The 13,765-nt window shown below is 41.5% G+C and overlaps 4 protein-coding genes across 4 annotated transcripts; 1 reads left to right on the top strand and 3 right to left on the bottom strand.

The window, feature by feature from the left end:
• Positions 1-1,383: 1,383 nt before the first annotated feature.
• EAE97_001615 (uncharacterized protein) lies at positions 1,384-4,705 on the bottom strand (the record flags this gene model as incomplete). The annotated part of the gene is made up of 3 exons (XM_038872126.1): positions 1,384-2,565; positions 2,618-4,223; positions 4,278-4,705. 3 exons carry the CDS (start codon positions 4,703-4,705, stop codon positions 1,384-1,386), a joined length of 3,216 nt encoding a protein of 1,071 aa, XP_038736684.1.
• Positions 4,706-5,884: 1,179 nt separating this feature from the next.
• EAE97_001614 (uncharacterized protein) lies at positions 5,885-7,468 on the bottom strand (the record flags this gene model as incomplete). Its single annotated transcript, XM_038872125.1, has 3 exons — positions 5,885-6,668; positions 6,716-6,985; positions 7,098-7,468. 3 exons carry the CDS (start codon positions 7,466-7,468, stop codon positions 5,885-5,887), a joined length of 1,425 nt encoding a protein of 474 aa, XP_038736683.1.
• A 676-nt stretch (positions 7,469-8,144) lies between these two features.
• On the top strand, positions 8,145-8,867 carry EAE97_001613 (uncharacterized protein; the record flags this gene model as incomplete). The annotated part of the gene is made up of 1 exon (XM_038872124.1): positions 8,145-8,867. One exon carries the CDS (start codon positions 8,145-8,147, stop codon positions 8,865-8,867), a length of 723 nt encoding a protein of 240 aa, XP_038736682.1.
• An 838-nt stretch (positions 8,868-9,705) lies between these two features.
• Positions 9,706-11,561, bottom strand: EAE97_001612 (uncharacterized protein; the record flags this gene model as incomplete). Its single annotated transcript, XM_038872123.1, has 4 exons — positions 9,706-10,689; positions 10,743-11,075; positions 11,136-11,311; positions 11,363-11,561. 4 exons carry the CDS (start codon positions 11,559-11,561, stop codon positions 9,706-9,708), a joined length of 1,692 nt encoding a protein of 563 aa, XP_038736681.1.
• Positions 11,562-13,765: the final 2,204 nt, after the last annotated feature.

Genomic DNA, 13,765 nt, shown 5'->3' with positions numbered 1-13,765 from the left:
CCTACCTACATTGATAAATATCTATTTTCAACCTTCACCTTTTCTCTATAAAAGAGACCAAGGGGAAAGAAAGAAAGTGAATATGAAATATGGGGTATGGGGGTAAGGGATATGCGTAGATCACGGGTATATGGACGTAAGTATTAATAGATTTGACAGATACCTACCTACCTACCCAAATATAGAATATCTAGGGAGATAGGATGAAGAATAGATCAGAGAATGGATGACTAGAACCCTAGGTATTTCCTTAGTCTACCTTTAAAGGAACATCTGTCCCGGTGTCCCGAGATGTACACTGTAACAAGACAAATCGTAGATACTTTTGAGTTTAAATGACTTTAAATCTATAACCCCATTAAAATTTCTATTTGTTTTATCTACAATTGTATTTTGTGCCTTTTCAGAGGACTTCTGACTTATTATTTTCAAAAATTATTATTGTATTATGACTATCCTTTTGCATTTGTAAAGAGTTTTCTTTTATATTGTATTAAAACATTTCGATTTGCAATAATATTATAAAACCTTTTTCACCTTTTAAACTTATAGAATGATTAGATAAGGATTTCTGAGTTTTATTAAAATACTAAAAACTTGTTCTCAATATTGTAATGATTATAGTACGCTATATAATATATCATCATTACTCGTATAGCCAGAAAGTATACAACTCCGATGCTAGATATATATACCACAAGATAATAAACTATATAAAAAACTAATCTGGTTTTTATAACATCAGAGTTGCATACTTTCTGTCTAGTCACACAAATCTAAAAACTAATACTCGTACAATCAGAAAATATACAACTCTAGCACTATGAAAACTAGATTAGTCCTTTTGTAATTTACCATCTTGTAGTATATACATTTAGCATCGGAGTTGCATACTTTCAGGCCGTACGAGTACTTCCTTTAATCAAGTGATCAAGGATTGTGGTTGATATTAGTGTAGCTATAGTAATGTCGATGAAATGATATATATGGCTAGGTACTAAATGACTAAGTGTGTAGCTTAAAGCACGGACTAGTAGTTTGCCAAGACCCTGGGAATGGCTGACACTTAGCAAACCTTTACAGATAGGGAAAAGACTTTCAAGGTTGTGATTAACCTTATTATTTTAGCGCATTACCGCTACAGCTAGCCACAGTCTGTAAGTCGCTTCTCACAAAGTTGAAATATGTAGTACACAACTGGACTAACCAAGAACAATCTAAGTTAGAAAGGTATAGAAGAATCTGGTATAATCCACAATAGTATATAAGTGTAGCTCTCCCCACGCCTCTCTTCTGGCTCGGTTATAAAATGAATACTAAGGAGAAGATGATGTTTATGTAGGTATGGATACAATAAATATTTCTGAAAGTAAGCTAAATTTATCAAAGATTATCATTATATGGATCATTTATTCCGATAATAAAAACTCTCCCAGATTGACATCCAATGGCGAGTTTCGAGCCGGTGTGCGAGATAGTAAAGATTTCAGGCCGGAAGTCGGGTGGTAACCAAAGAAGGTTCTGGCCATTCCATATTACCCAAGACTCATTGATACTTAATCCTTGACAGCGGCTTCTACTATTTATTGCTCGAGAAGATGAAGGCAAAGGGATGTTGCTGTTTATATTTAACCTAAAGCAGCCAATGTCTGTAATTAAGATTGAGTTTGTGATATCAAATGATAGATTTCTTGCGCCAATATGGTCTTCGAGTGTGTGCTGCAATGTGCCTGTAGCTATATCCCAGATCTTGATTGTGTGATCGTCCGATGCTGATGCTAGCAACTTCGTGTTGGTCGAGAAAGCGATTGAGTTAACCCAATTGCTATACTTTTCGATCGTCTGTTGCAATTTGCCTGTAGCTGTATCCCAGATTTTGATTGTGTGATCACGCGATGCCGATGCTAGCAGTTTCGAGTCGGCTGAGAAAGTGACCGAGCGAACCGAACCACTATGCCCTTCGAGCGTCTGCTGTAGTGTGCTTGTAGCTACATCCCAGATCTTGATTGTGTGATCGTGTGATGTCGACGCCAGTAGCTTCGAGTTGGCCGAGAAAGTGACCGAGTTAACCCAATCGCTATGCCCCTTAAGCGTCTGCTGCAGTGTATTTGTGATTGTATCCCAGATCTTGATTGTATGATCGCGTGATGCCGACGCTAGTAGTTTCGAGTCAGCTGAGAAAGCAATCGAGCGAACCGAACCACTATGCCCTTCGAGCGTTTGCTGTAGCATGCCTGTAGTTGCATCCCAGATCTTGATTGTATAATCACGCGATGCTGACGCCAGTAGCTTCGAGTTGGCTGAGAAAGCGATCGAATGAATCCAATTGCTATGCCCTTTGAGTGTCTGAATAATTGCATTCCATTCCAGATCTGTATTTGGTTCTTGTAGAATCCAATCAGGAGTGTAATTATGGAACGTATCTCGAATGATGCTTTCTTTTGGGGCGAAGATAAGTGCAGAGGAGTAGAGTTGGAGGGGCGACGAGTCTATTATAGAGTAGTAGTTGAGGATAAAGGGCTTTGCATCGTAGAAGAACTTAGATATTTCGCTGCCTTTTATTGGCTTAAAACTTATATTTAGTAGATACTTGTAGTTGAGAGTACGGGTGACCTACGTCTATTATAGCCATCAAGCTCTCTACCATACCAATACTTTCTCGTAGCCTACCAATCAAGCTTAATGATTCAAGCCAGTGAAGAAAATGACACTTGAGGAAATTGTGGACCTGATCGCCATCGTATATACTACTTCCGCTTCCCTTCAAGTGGTATACCCAATACTGGCAAGCATATTGAATTTCGGATGGTAGGTGAAAATCTATCGTTTGTTTATCAATATCTGCTCGTGGTTTTTCTAGTGTCCGAAGATTGCAAATATCTTTTTTGAGATGTTCGCCCGTCGATAAGAGTTCAATACATCGGGTCGCTAACTTCTTATGGGTATCTTTCTCGTCAACCCAAAAGGGATTCGTCTCGCGCTTCTCAGTATCAGTGAGAAAGTCCCGGAACGACAAATGGAGCAGTCGTATAGGGTGATCAGAACGAGAGGGGATGCTTAGAACGGAGTGGAGGAGATCTGTTCTGCTGTCGACTGTACCTTCAGGAACTCCAAGGAGTCGATCGAGAGAAGTAGCGGAAAGAGGGCTAGCAAGAATGACGATTGATCCAACGACTTGCTTAAAGTCTTCTAATAGATCTGTTCTCTCTGAAAGAGTAACTCCGACGAGTAAATGATCTAGGACTGGAAGATACATTGCATCAAGTTTAGACGCTTGGTTTCTATCCTGGTATTTCAGAACCTTGGCAAGCTGATCCTTCGGTTGGCCGCATTTTCGGTCATTGACGAACCGGCAGACAGTTGTAGCAAAAATAAATAATGGCAAGGCCATTCCGGCTAAATTTTGAACAACTTCGTGACCTGGCCAATTCGCGCGTAATTGCCGGCTTTGAGTGACTGATTTGTTGTAATCTTCTCGGATTACTGCCAGTTCGTGTTCTAGGAATAAAGAAATATCCGCCTTAAGAATTGACTCTGAAATTTGATAGAGATTCAATCTTGCATATTGACAGTATATATTCTCAAAGCCCAAGCGAATCGGATTCTCTGACCTGCTTGTCAAAAAGAATAGGACATGTGCTGATGTGTGTAGCACTTGTGAGAAAAGGCTAATGATAGTTTCAACGTCCTCTTCTTGATCGCACTCGTCAAGAGCATCAACCACAATCACTATGCGGCAAGACTTCTGAGGATCGATTTGTAACTTCCATAACGGTCGCGAGACAAGTGCGTTGAATTGTTGCCTCAGAGCCTTCCTAGAGATTCCTGGGTCAGCTTCGATCGCATCTCGGACATGTTGTGCTAAGGAAGGTAGTTTTTTGACGAGCTGAGTGACAATTGTTGCAAAAAACATTCCTGCGTGGCCACGGTCGCCTTCACCCCTCTTAAAGAAGAAACTGGCACCGAGCTCTCCCTTGACTGAAAAGTTTCGGGCCACGGTGCGAGCGATTGTAGATTTGCCAGTGCCAGCCATTCCATTTAGCCAGAATATGCGATCGCTGTTTCGATTGCTAGCCCAGCTGTATATGCGTCGAAGGAGTTCCGCTCGTGTGCCTTGGTAGCATCGGGCATTGTGTTCTTCATCGTGGGATTCAAATGCGGCATTTTTGACAGATTGCAGTTTATCAAGTACGATTTTTTGATGGATGTTAAGAATTGGCACCCTATAAGTATCATCGTCAGCTTCTGCTATTTGAAATACAAATGAAACCACGAACTCTTGGTCGACTTGGAGACTGGAAAATATGTTGTCCTTGCAATATCCGAGTTTCTCTATGATACTATCCACCTCGTTACTCTTGAAAGGCCATCTCAAGGCGCGTATACCACAGCGACTCATTAATTTGTTTTTCCCTCGAGGCTCGAGCTTTGCCTCCAGCTGGCGGAGTTGCTCCTGGCAGTCTTCGACTCCCTTACGCAAGCCCTGCGGATCTTGCAGTCTTACACCATCTGAACTACCGGTATTGCATATTGAATGAACTTTCTCAAGTATTGCTTTTAATTCTTGAGTCTCACTTTGGAGACGTTTGATATCGACTTGAGCATTCCATACATTTTTATAGTATTCGGAGCACTGTGAGGCAACTTTGACAGAAGAATCAATAACTGCAATAACACTAGAGACAATTCCGAGAGCCTCTGCCATTGTTATTACAATAAAGCAGATGAAGAAAGCAGATAGTAGACATCTTTATTTGTAAGGCTAAGGTTCGAGTTGCGACAAGGTTGCATACATGGCTGAAGGATTCCGGGTAAATCTCAAAATAAACATGGGTTTATATTACCTGGATTTCGGACGATTAAATCTTCAAAATCTTGAAAATTGTATTTCCAGCACCCTCACACGCTTGTTATAATGGTGTGGTAATATTGGCTCTAAGCCTTCTCTTTATTGAGCGTTATCCATAAGCACAAGAGAAAATGCAGAATGAAGGATCGTGTTGTAATCTATGAGAGCAAAATATAATTGAGGCCAGAACGTGCGCCTTTCGCAAAGACTCGCCGTTGAGGACAGCGCCCCACTCTTGCGTCATTCACGTGACTACACACGAGGATCTCGTGGCTGGGTGAATTTTAGCGAGTCTGGACGTAAATTTAGTAAGCTAATCTCGGCTAATATATATTACTAAGCAACAAAACAAAAGACTACAATAGGTATCTTTCTATATCAGAGTAACTCCTGGAATCCATCCTTTTCCTTTCTATATATCTTCAAAATTTGGAATGATATTTTTTCGGGATAGGAGTTTTTATAGTATACTTAGAGTTAGAAAAAGATTTTAGTAGTTGTAGTTAAATAGAGATAAATAATGAAAATAGCAATCAATAATATAATTGAAATAATTGATAGTATAATCAATTATACTCTTTTTCTTGTTTGTTAAATAATCTTTCTATAAAGAAATAATTAAATAAAATATTTTATTAATAGCCATTCCACAGATTCGGTTTGAAAAAAGTTATGATTCCAAAATTACAGATTTGTCTCGTCACAGGGTGCGTCTCGGGACACAGGGACAGACGTTAGATATCTTCGCATATTCCTTTCGCATGTCGTACACTTTTTGGTCCATGTTCTTCTTCTTTCAAGTCAAATCTCATTGCATTGATCATATTAAAAAGAAGATCAACCTGAAGCAAACATAGAGAACAGAGGATAGAAGATGGAAACCAGAAAGCTAGATTTGGGTATTGAATTGTGTAGCTCGCATAGCTCGCATCATGTATATCATTCGTATCTCATCATATTTTCATCGAACTTCTTCCACTAACGTCCCTGAAGGACATTAAGCACTCACTCTCCGGCCACTTCTAATCCTGTGATTTAGACTCCACCAGCAGCCTTAGCAGCCTTCTTTTTCTCCTCAATTGCTTTCATCTTGGCTAATTTCTTCTCCTGATTCTTCGTCAATTTTCCTGTACCATCTCCACTTCCCTCAAGACCTTCTCCGCTTGTAGCTTCCTCTCCAGCAGCAGAAGTAGCCTTCTTAGCATTTGGGTTTCCACCCCAAACCAACTCCTTTCTGGCGAAAAAGTCCGCCACAACCTCATCTGTGATTTTTGCTCTTCTCTCTTGGAATGCCTTGACATATTTTTGTAATTCCTGAATACATCTTGCTTTTAGTTCTCCTGTAAGCATTTCTCCAGATCTATATGCTTTCTTGATACTTTCCAATTCCTCGTCATCCTCTAAGAAAAATGTCAAATATTGATATGAAACGTCTTTTTCTGTATCGCCTCCTTTTTCTCTTTGTTCTTGCTCGCTAACTTGTCCACCACTGAATGCATATCTGTTGATTTTATTCTTAATCTTGTTGGGTTCATCGTACATAAAAATTGCAGAAGTGTCGACCGAAGCGCTCATTTTGGAACCGGGACCTTGAAGAGCGTCGAGGAAACGAGCGTGAATAAGTGCGGGTTTGGCATAATGGAGACGAGCGGCTACATCGCGGGTCATACGGAAATAAGGATCTTGATCAATGGCGCAAGGAATCAGGGAGGGAATTTGAGTAGTTTTGGATTCATCAGTGCCGAAGATGTGTGGGAAGGAGTTAGCGAAGGATGTTGCGCCTTGAACAGCTCCGAAATGGATTTTGCCTATGCAGGAACTAGAATTGTTAGTAAAGTCCAGGTATTTGGGGTTATAATATTTTACCTATCATTGAAGCCAAAGACAGCTCGTGCAACGTTCAATGTAACGTGCTTGGAGATTCGGGTAACGTTCTTGTAAAATGCTCCCCCCATGTAATCATAATCGCTAAAGATGAATGTCTTCTTGGGGTCGAATCCAACAGCAATGATATCTTTCGCATTGCTATTGGTATAACTTTGAACTTCCTCAATTGTACGTTTCTCCGAGAAGATATATTTCTCGTCATCTGTAAGCATGATGATCAATGGAACATCGAACACATCTTGTAACCATCTGTGAATGAATCATCAGTATGATTCGAAAAAATTGCATATTTTATAACATGCTTCTAATGCTCGGAGAATGCGCGAAGCTGAAATCTTTTGAGAACTAAAACCAAACTTACTTTGTAAATTCAAAAGGAACAGTATGTCCAATATGCATACTATCACTACTTGGTCCTCGCCCCGTATACATGAAGAATGGTTCTCCCTTCTCATGGCGATCCAACATAAGATGCAAATCACGATGACTGAAGACAATTCCTCTTCTCATAAACCTATGAGGTTTATGACCAGTTACCTCCTCGAATCTCTTCAAATCCGCCTCCTCAATTTTCTTGGTTCCAAACTCATCGATCAATGTCAAATAATTGATAGCTTTTGCGATTCCGTCTGCGCCAATTTCTCCAGCAACATTGTATGGATCGACGGTTTGTTTACTGGTAGGAGCATCGTTTGCCAGACTGGCAGCGAGAGTGGGTTCCGCGTCTGTCATGGTGGTGAATAGGGAGTGAGGAATAGTGTTTTGGAATTGAAGGAGGGGTTATTTGTTCTTTATTATTGATGGAGGGGAAATTATTGCCATCCAATCATCCAATTTGTAAGCGGTGAAGCATTTGATCGAAAGGTCACGTGCTGAAAGATCTCCAATTAGGAATGCTTTGATCCAGCTGACTGTCCTCGAGCTGTCGTTGAGCTTTGAACCATTGAAGCTCTGCGGGGTTTGCTAGTGTCTTTTTGGATCTGATGAGTATGGTAGTAAATGGAACCTTCAGATGTTTCTATTTCGATTCTCATTTCATTACTATTCACCTCTTTTGAATGTTGTGATTCATCAAAAGTCATCCTACAGCAATTCGCAACAAATAATTCGCCCATCTTTATCTCCATCCCCATCACACTAAACCCGAAAAAAATCGAAATCCGGGGAAAGGAATCAGGCGAGCAAATCCCTTCCAGAAGCTTTCCAATCCAAATCATCAAGATCAACAATCATACCACTAGCATTCGATTCCTCATTCGACTTTCATTTCTCACTTCATTCTTTTCCCTACCTCCTGTCTTCACTCTCCGACACCTCTTGTACCATCATCGCAGTTATATGTATATCACGAACAATTCGACAATTACACAATTAAACAACTAATCAATCCCCAATAAAATCCATAACCATGGTCAAATTCTTCGAATCCTCTTACTCTTACGATTACTCCTTCCCTGCTGTTACATTCGCCTACTTTCTCCGCTATCCAAATCCGTATAGTACACATGTACTCTCCACCGATGTGATATCGCGCACCGTGTGTCCCGAAACAGGTCGTCTGCGCACCTTGCGCATCCATCGCAAATCCACTCGTCTACCATCCGCAGTCCTCAAGCTCCTACCAAAAAGCGTACTTGGCAATGTGAGAAGCGATAGAAGCGAGTCCTATATTCTAGAGACTTCGGAAGTGGATATCAAAGAAGGATGGATGAAGACGGAGAGTAGAAACCTGGATTGGACGGGTATCTTGAGTGTAGTGGAAAGACAAGATTTTCACAGAGCAGCAGATAAGGAAGTGCGTGAGGAAGAATTTATCCAAGGCTCGGGAATGACGGGTGTAAAGACGCAGGTTATGTTTCGCAGCCGACTTGGTGATCGATTGAGGGCGATGAGGAAGGGAGAAGAAGGCGAAGAAGAGAAGAAGGGATGGCTGGCGAATTGGAGTACCAAGGGAGTGCAAAGAAGCATCGAGGCCATTGCAAGTAGGAAGACAGAAAATCAATTGGGAAAGAGTAAGGAGGGAATGATGGTTGTATTGGAAAGGATGCGAAATGGTGGGTTAGTGGGGGTATTGGATGGGATGAGGCGGGATAGGGAATTGATGTTTGCGGGCATGGAGCGAAAATTTTGAATGATGAAATATGAGATCTGGGATTACATTTGAAGATAGTACGAGGGCGAACATATACCGGATTACGGCGAGAGGACAGCAGTGGGAAAAGAGATGAGAAAACGCTCTTTCACGATCGTGATCACTCTACACTTTCATTAGGCGGCGAGCCTTTGTATTAAAGCACACAAGTAAACATACGGGAGCGAGGAGTTCTGGGGGACAAATGTTAGGCGTTTTTGAGATAGTCCACTCTCATTGATTTTCATCACATTGTATGAAAATATATCAAAATCTGAATAGCTTTGCTTCGTCTTACTTTATGTACAAATCTACTTTTTGTGCGACAGCCTTATACATTATCAATCCAGTGAACGGGGATCTTTCAAAGAATGTAATATTGTCGGATCGACGTGTGAGATGAGAAAATCTATCATTACGGCATATCAAAGCATCTTAACAAATTTGGGAACATTATGGATATCCTTCTTCCCTTTCGCCACGGGCCAACATCGCCTCTCGAAATCGAAATTCTAGTTTAGCTCAACGGCACTTTCAGATGTTTCAAACTCTAAACCTTATTTGTTCTCTCTTCACTCAGCCTTGATTTTGTGTGTAAAACTTGGACTGTTTAGTTTTGATTCAAGGCTTATTTTGTTCACAGTCTATATGGGCGAGCTCCGTCAATATGCACAATCCCCGGTGAGCCCTTTCACAACAGATTCGAATCACTGAGATGAGTTTTCATTCTGATATTAAAGAATCAATTCATATGTTCATTTCATCATACACATTATAATCATGCATCATATCTCTCTATATTTTCCCTCTCCACTTCCACACCCATTACCCATCGCATCTAAAATTGCATACCTCCAACATACTGTCTCTTAATTGGGGGTCCGGTACCATTTCCAAGGGGAGCTGTACTCTGCACGACATCCTCCTGTGTGGTAAATGGCGCTGTGCTAGACAAACTATCGATTCTTCCCAAAAGATACTCGAGCGTTCTATACGACGCACTAGGAGCATACTGAGGAACCATGTGACCGCTCAAATCGATATACACAAATGTGAGGTTTCGCTCTGTGTGTGTTGTACCCAAGACTCCCGAAGCAGCAAGGGTGGAATCAGAGAGCTCGGTGTGGTATGGAACGTAGAAGGGATCGGAGGGTTTGCTTGTGAAACCTTGAGCTCCACCCCAGGTCATGTTTTGAATCATGAGAAGGGTGCCGTTGGCGATGAGGACCATGTCTAAAGCGCCGTGGCCGATAACGGTACGTTTGGAACGTTCGATGACGGAGGGGAGGACGGAGAGACCGGAGGGGAGAGAATTATCTGTTCCGTTGACGAAGACGTCAATGCTAGAGCATGATTCCCATTCAATCGCAGGAGCGTTGATAGCCTTTTGAACATCGGTGCGGTTGAAATAGACTGAGGCGCCGGCAGGGAGATAAGGGTTAGAGCCGGGGAATCCAAGGACGTCCCAGAGTTGGGGGCAAGTGGTGGCCACCTGGTAAATATCCCAACAAGGGTTGACGCTGAAGACTTCATTGTAGATCAAATCAAAGACGTCGCATTCGTCAGTGGTAGAAATTCCGTCGTCACCTGTGCCAGGGAGAGCGGATGGGAATGGCCCGGGTGGTGGGTAAGTAAGGTATTTGGCGAGGTAATCAGTGTAGCCGCAAGAATCAGATACATTGTGAATTCGTTCAACGAAGGAATCATTGAAGGGGAAGAGACCACCCCAGTAATCAACGAATTGAACTGCGGGAATCTGTTCTTGAACGGCATCATAAGAAGTAGAAGGGTCGTATATCATGGTTGCTTCGAGGTTGTAATACTATTCATCATCAGCTTCGATTCATATTCCATTGATGATATGGGAGTACTCACAGTAGAAGTATCGTTCTTGTTGAACATAGCATCGGCAATGTATGGAACATAGTATCCCGCATACGATTCACCAGTGATGAAGATCTTTCTCCCTTGCAAAGCGAAAGTATCGACGAAATTCTCCCAAAATCCGAGGAACTGGGCAGCGGCTTCTTCTTCGCTGGTAGCAGAAGGTACACCTTGGGAGAAACCAGTACCAACCGGTTGTTCGACCCAAACAACATTGGTGAGATTTACCCAGGTCCAAGGGTTCTGAACAGGAGCGTAGGTACCGTATTGCCAGATCCAAGGTCCGTTTTCTTGAATTAATCCTTCGAGCGATGAACATCCGGGCTGGGATAATAGTTAATTAAATGTTATGGATATGTATATACCATTGGTGAAGTGACTTACACCTCCATTAAGCCAAATGAGAATTTCATCGGAAGCCAATTCATTTGTCGATGGGTAGAACCAAAAGTATAATTCTCTTGTCTCATTCGCGGCTTTGGAAATTGGTAACAAACCAGCATATGATTCTCCAGCATCGAAAGGTACATCTGGGATAGCGGAACCATTCACACTGAATTCTGTCAAAGTTATTAGTGGCTTTCCTACAACATTGCATTCGTAATACTTACTAGCAGTGGAATTTGTCAAGTATGGAAAACTAGCATCCCTCTTTTCATGTTTCTGCTCTCCTCTTGGAGCCGTATCCCTAGCTTTGTGGGATTGCTTGTCCTTTTTTCCAACATGCCTCAAACTTCTTCCAGAATGAAGAGTGGCGTCGGCGATTCCACCTGCAATGGCAAGAGTCGAAACTACGGTTGAGAAACGCATCTTGGCTGATCACTCAAGTAACAAAACTCGGATCGTGTGAAATATTGCGGGTGAAGAAGAAAGTTGTCAATACGAGGGATCTGGGAGAGCTTTAAGTATTTCTAAAGCTGCTATCCAAGAAGTAATGAGAGCTTAGAGCTATCGGAGCTGTCATCTCATGTAAATTTCCATGATTATGACGATGTGGAGGGACTGCCCTAGTCCTGATTCATGGTTCTTGAACTAAGACGTAGAAGATTCACCATCCTTTCACCGTACCTTACACACTATGTAGCCCAATCTCAACCTATAATCGTCAAGATATGATATGAATTGACATGGTGTTGAAAGGTACGAGGGGAATGGATTGGACGCTAGTACATCTTTCCCCGTTTTTGATAAACTGGAGATATCAAAAAGTCAAGATGGGCTCGCTTCCCGGCTTTAGTTCTCTGATTCGCCTCGGTCCTCTATGCACCTGCCTGTTAGAGTTTAGTGATTAGATACTTATTCACCAGTCAACCGTTATGGTTTGATAGACCCGATGATATCAGTAATGAATATTTCCCTCATCATGTAAATGAATCAAGATGAATGAGAAAAAGACATAGATAGGAAGTTACGGCATCCGGCTCGAGCCTGTCTCCCCTGCCTCCACCATTCTCTCTGATCTGTTCATGAATTGAAAAATTATCAATCATCTCAAGAGACAAAATGCAACAACGAGCATAGAACATTCCCCGCCCTGTGCATATTTTCAGGTACGATAAGCTCAAACCAAACTTCAAACCCAATCTATTTCTCAAGCAAAAGTGGAGTTTACCAGCCTGCAAGCATTGATATGCCTTCTATCTTCAGGCGAGGCCGCGAATTTCAAGAACAATAATAGAAAAATCACGACTTTGTGTCAAAATTTTGACATGAGAATATCGAGTGGAGTTTCATGAAATCAATCGTATTGAAATACTCGTAGTTGGAAGGCGTACCTCACTAAAAGATTGCCAAGTGCGGATAGTTGCATGAAGCTGTACGATTTGCTTGGCAGAAATATGCTTTTGCGACTGAAATTGTTGTCTTGTTCTATTTTGTTCCATCGGCTTGTCAAGTTGTATTTGATAATGAATTCTTTGATTCATTTGAAGATTATGAGAATTTTCCTCTCTACCAAGTAACTTCAACCTTCCAAGCTCTTCTCGTCCGTTGTTCTATTTTCACACCTCGAGTATCATCCACCTACTCCATAATAAGACAATGAGCTCGCATGTTCTTCTTACTTCACACATTGAGAAATAGCAAGTACACAAGACAAACTGCAACATTATAAAAAGACCATGTCTCTGCGTTGGACTGGCAGATAATTCGATACCTACTATTCGTTTTTGGTATCTTACTAGTTGGGGAAATATTACATTCGTATGGATGAGAAGTGTAAAGATTTGCCAACAGCTCGACTACCTATGCCCAATTTGCTATATCTGCTCCTGGTCAGTTCCAAGTAAGCCTGTCAAGCTTGAGCTTTCATGCTGCAAAATCCTTTATACTGTCGCCATCATCCTCTTTAACCCAACAATTCTATCCAAATCTTTGCATTCTATACTTACTCGATTGAATTCTACTAAGACAATAATGTTCTAAGCAGTGGGTTATTTTACCAGGAATCTTGTTATGAAATGGTCTATGTCTAACGAGACCATAGTCATTTTTCCGGAAATTCAATTACGCCAAGTGGCTATCAACAAGCTCCGTCTGATTAGGTTGCTATGATATAAATGGCAGTGACAACAATAGTGCTATGAGTGGTAGCGCAGAGCTGTGAGCGAGAGCAACAATGACGGCAAGAGATGAGAGTCTAAACTCCTCTTAATATTTCTCCGAAAAGGTCTATTTTTCATGCCCAGCAGTCACCTTCTACGGATATTGGCTCAGTAGTGGCTTATCGAATGACCACTTCCTTAGTCTTACGTTTCTAATTAATCCCTCCTCTGAAAATGACAGTATTTGCCGGCGTAGGTTCTTTTCAATATCAAGGCTGGAGAGATAATTTTCGAGGATTGGCCCATGATACCACCGTACTTGTAGGAGGAGGTTGGTAGGAAGGGGTGAATACAACTGGATATCTGAATCGCTAAGCCTCAAAGTCAATGTGCTCTAGGTATTCAAATGGCCTGGATTCACTTTGCTTACTAAATCTAATGCTTCTTCTTCCAACTCACTGCCATTGGAAC

Source organism: Botrytis byssoidea, assembly GCF_014898295.1.
Source record: "Botrytis byssoidea strain MUCL 94 chromosome Unknown BBYS_003, whole genome shotgun sequence".
In the NCBI taxonomy this organism is placed as follows: domain Eukaryota; kingdom Fungi; phylum Ascomycota; class Leotiomycetes; order Helotiales; family Sclerotiniaceae; genus Botrytis; species Botrytis byssoidea.
Note: the sequence above shows the minus strand (reverse complement) of the source record. Positions and strands in the feature narration are given on the sequence as shown.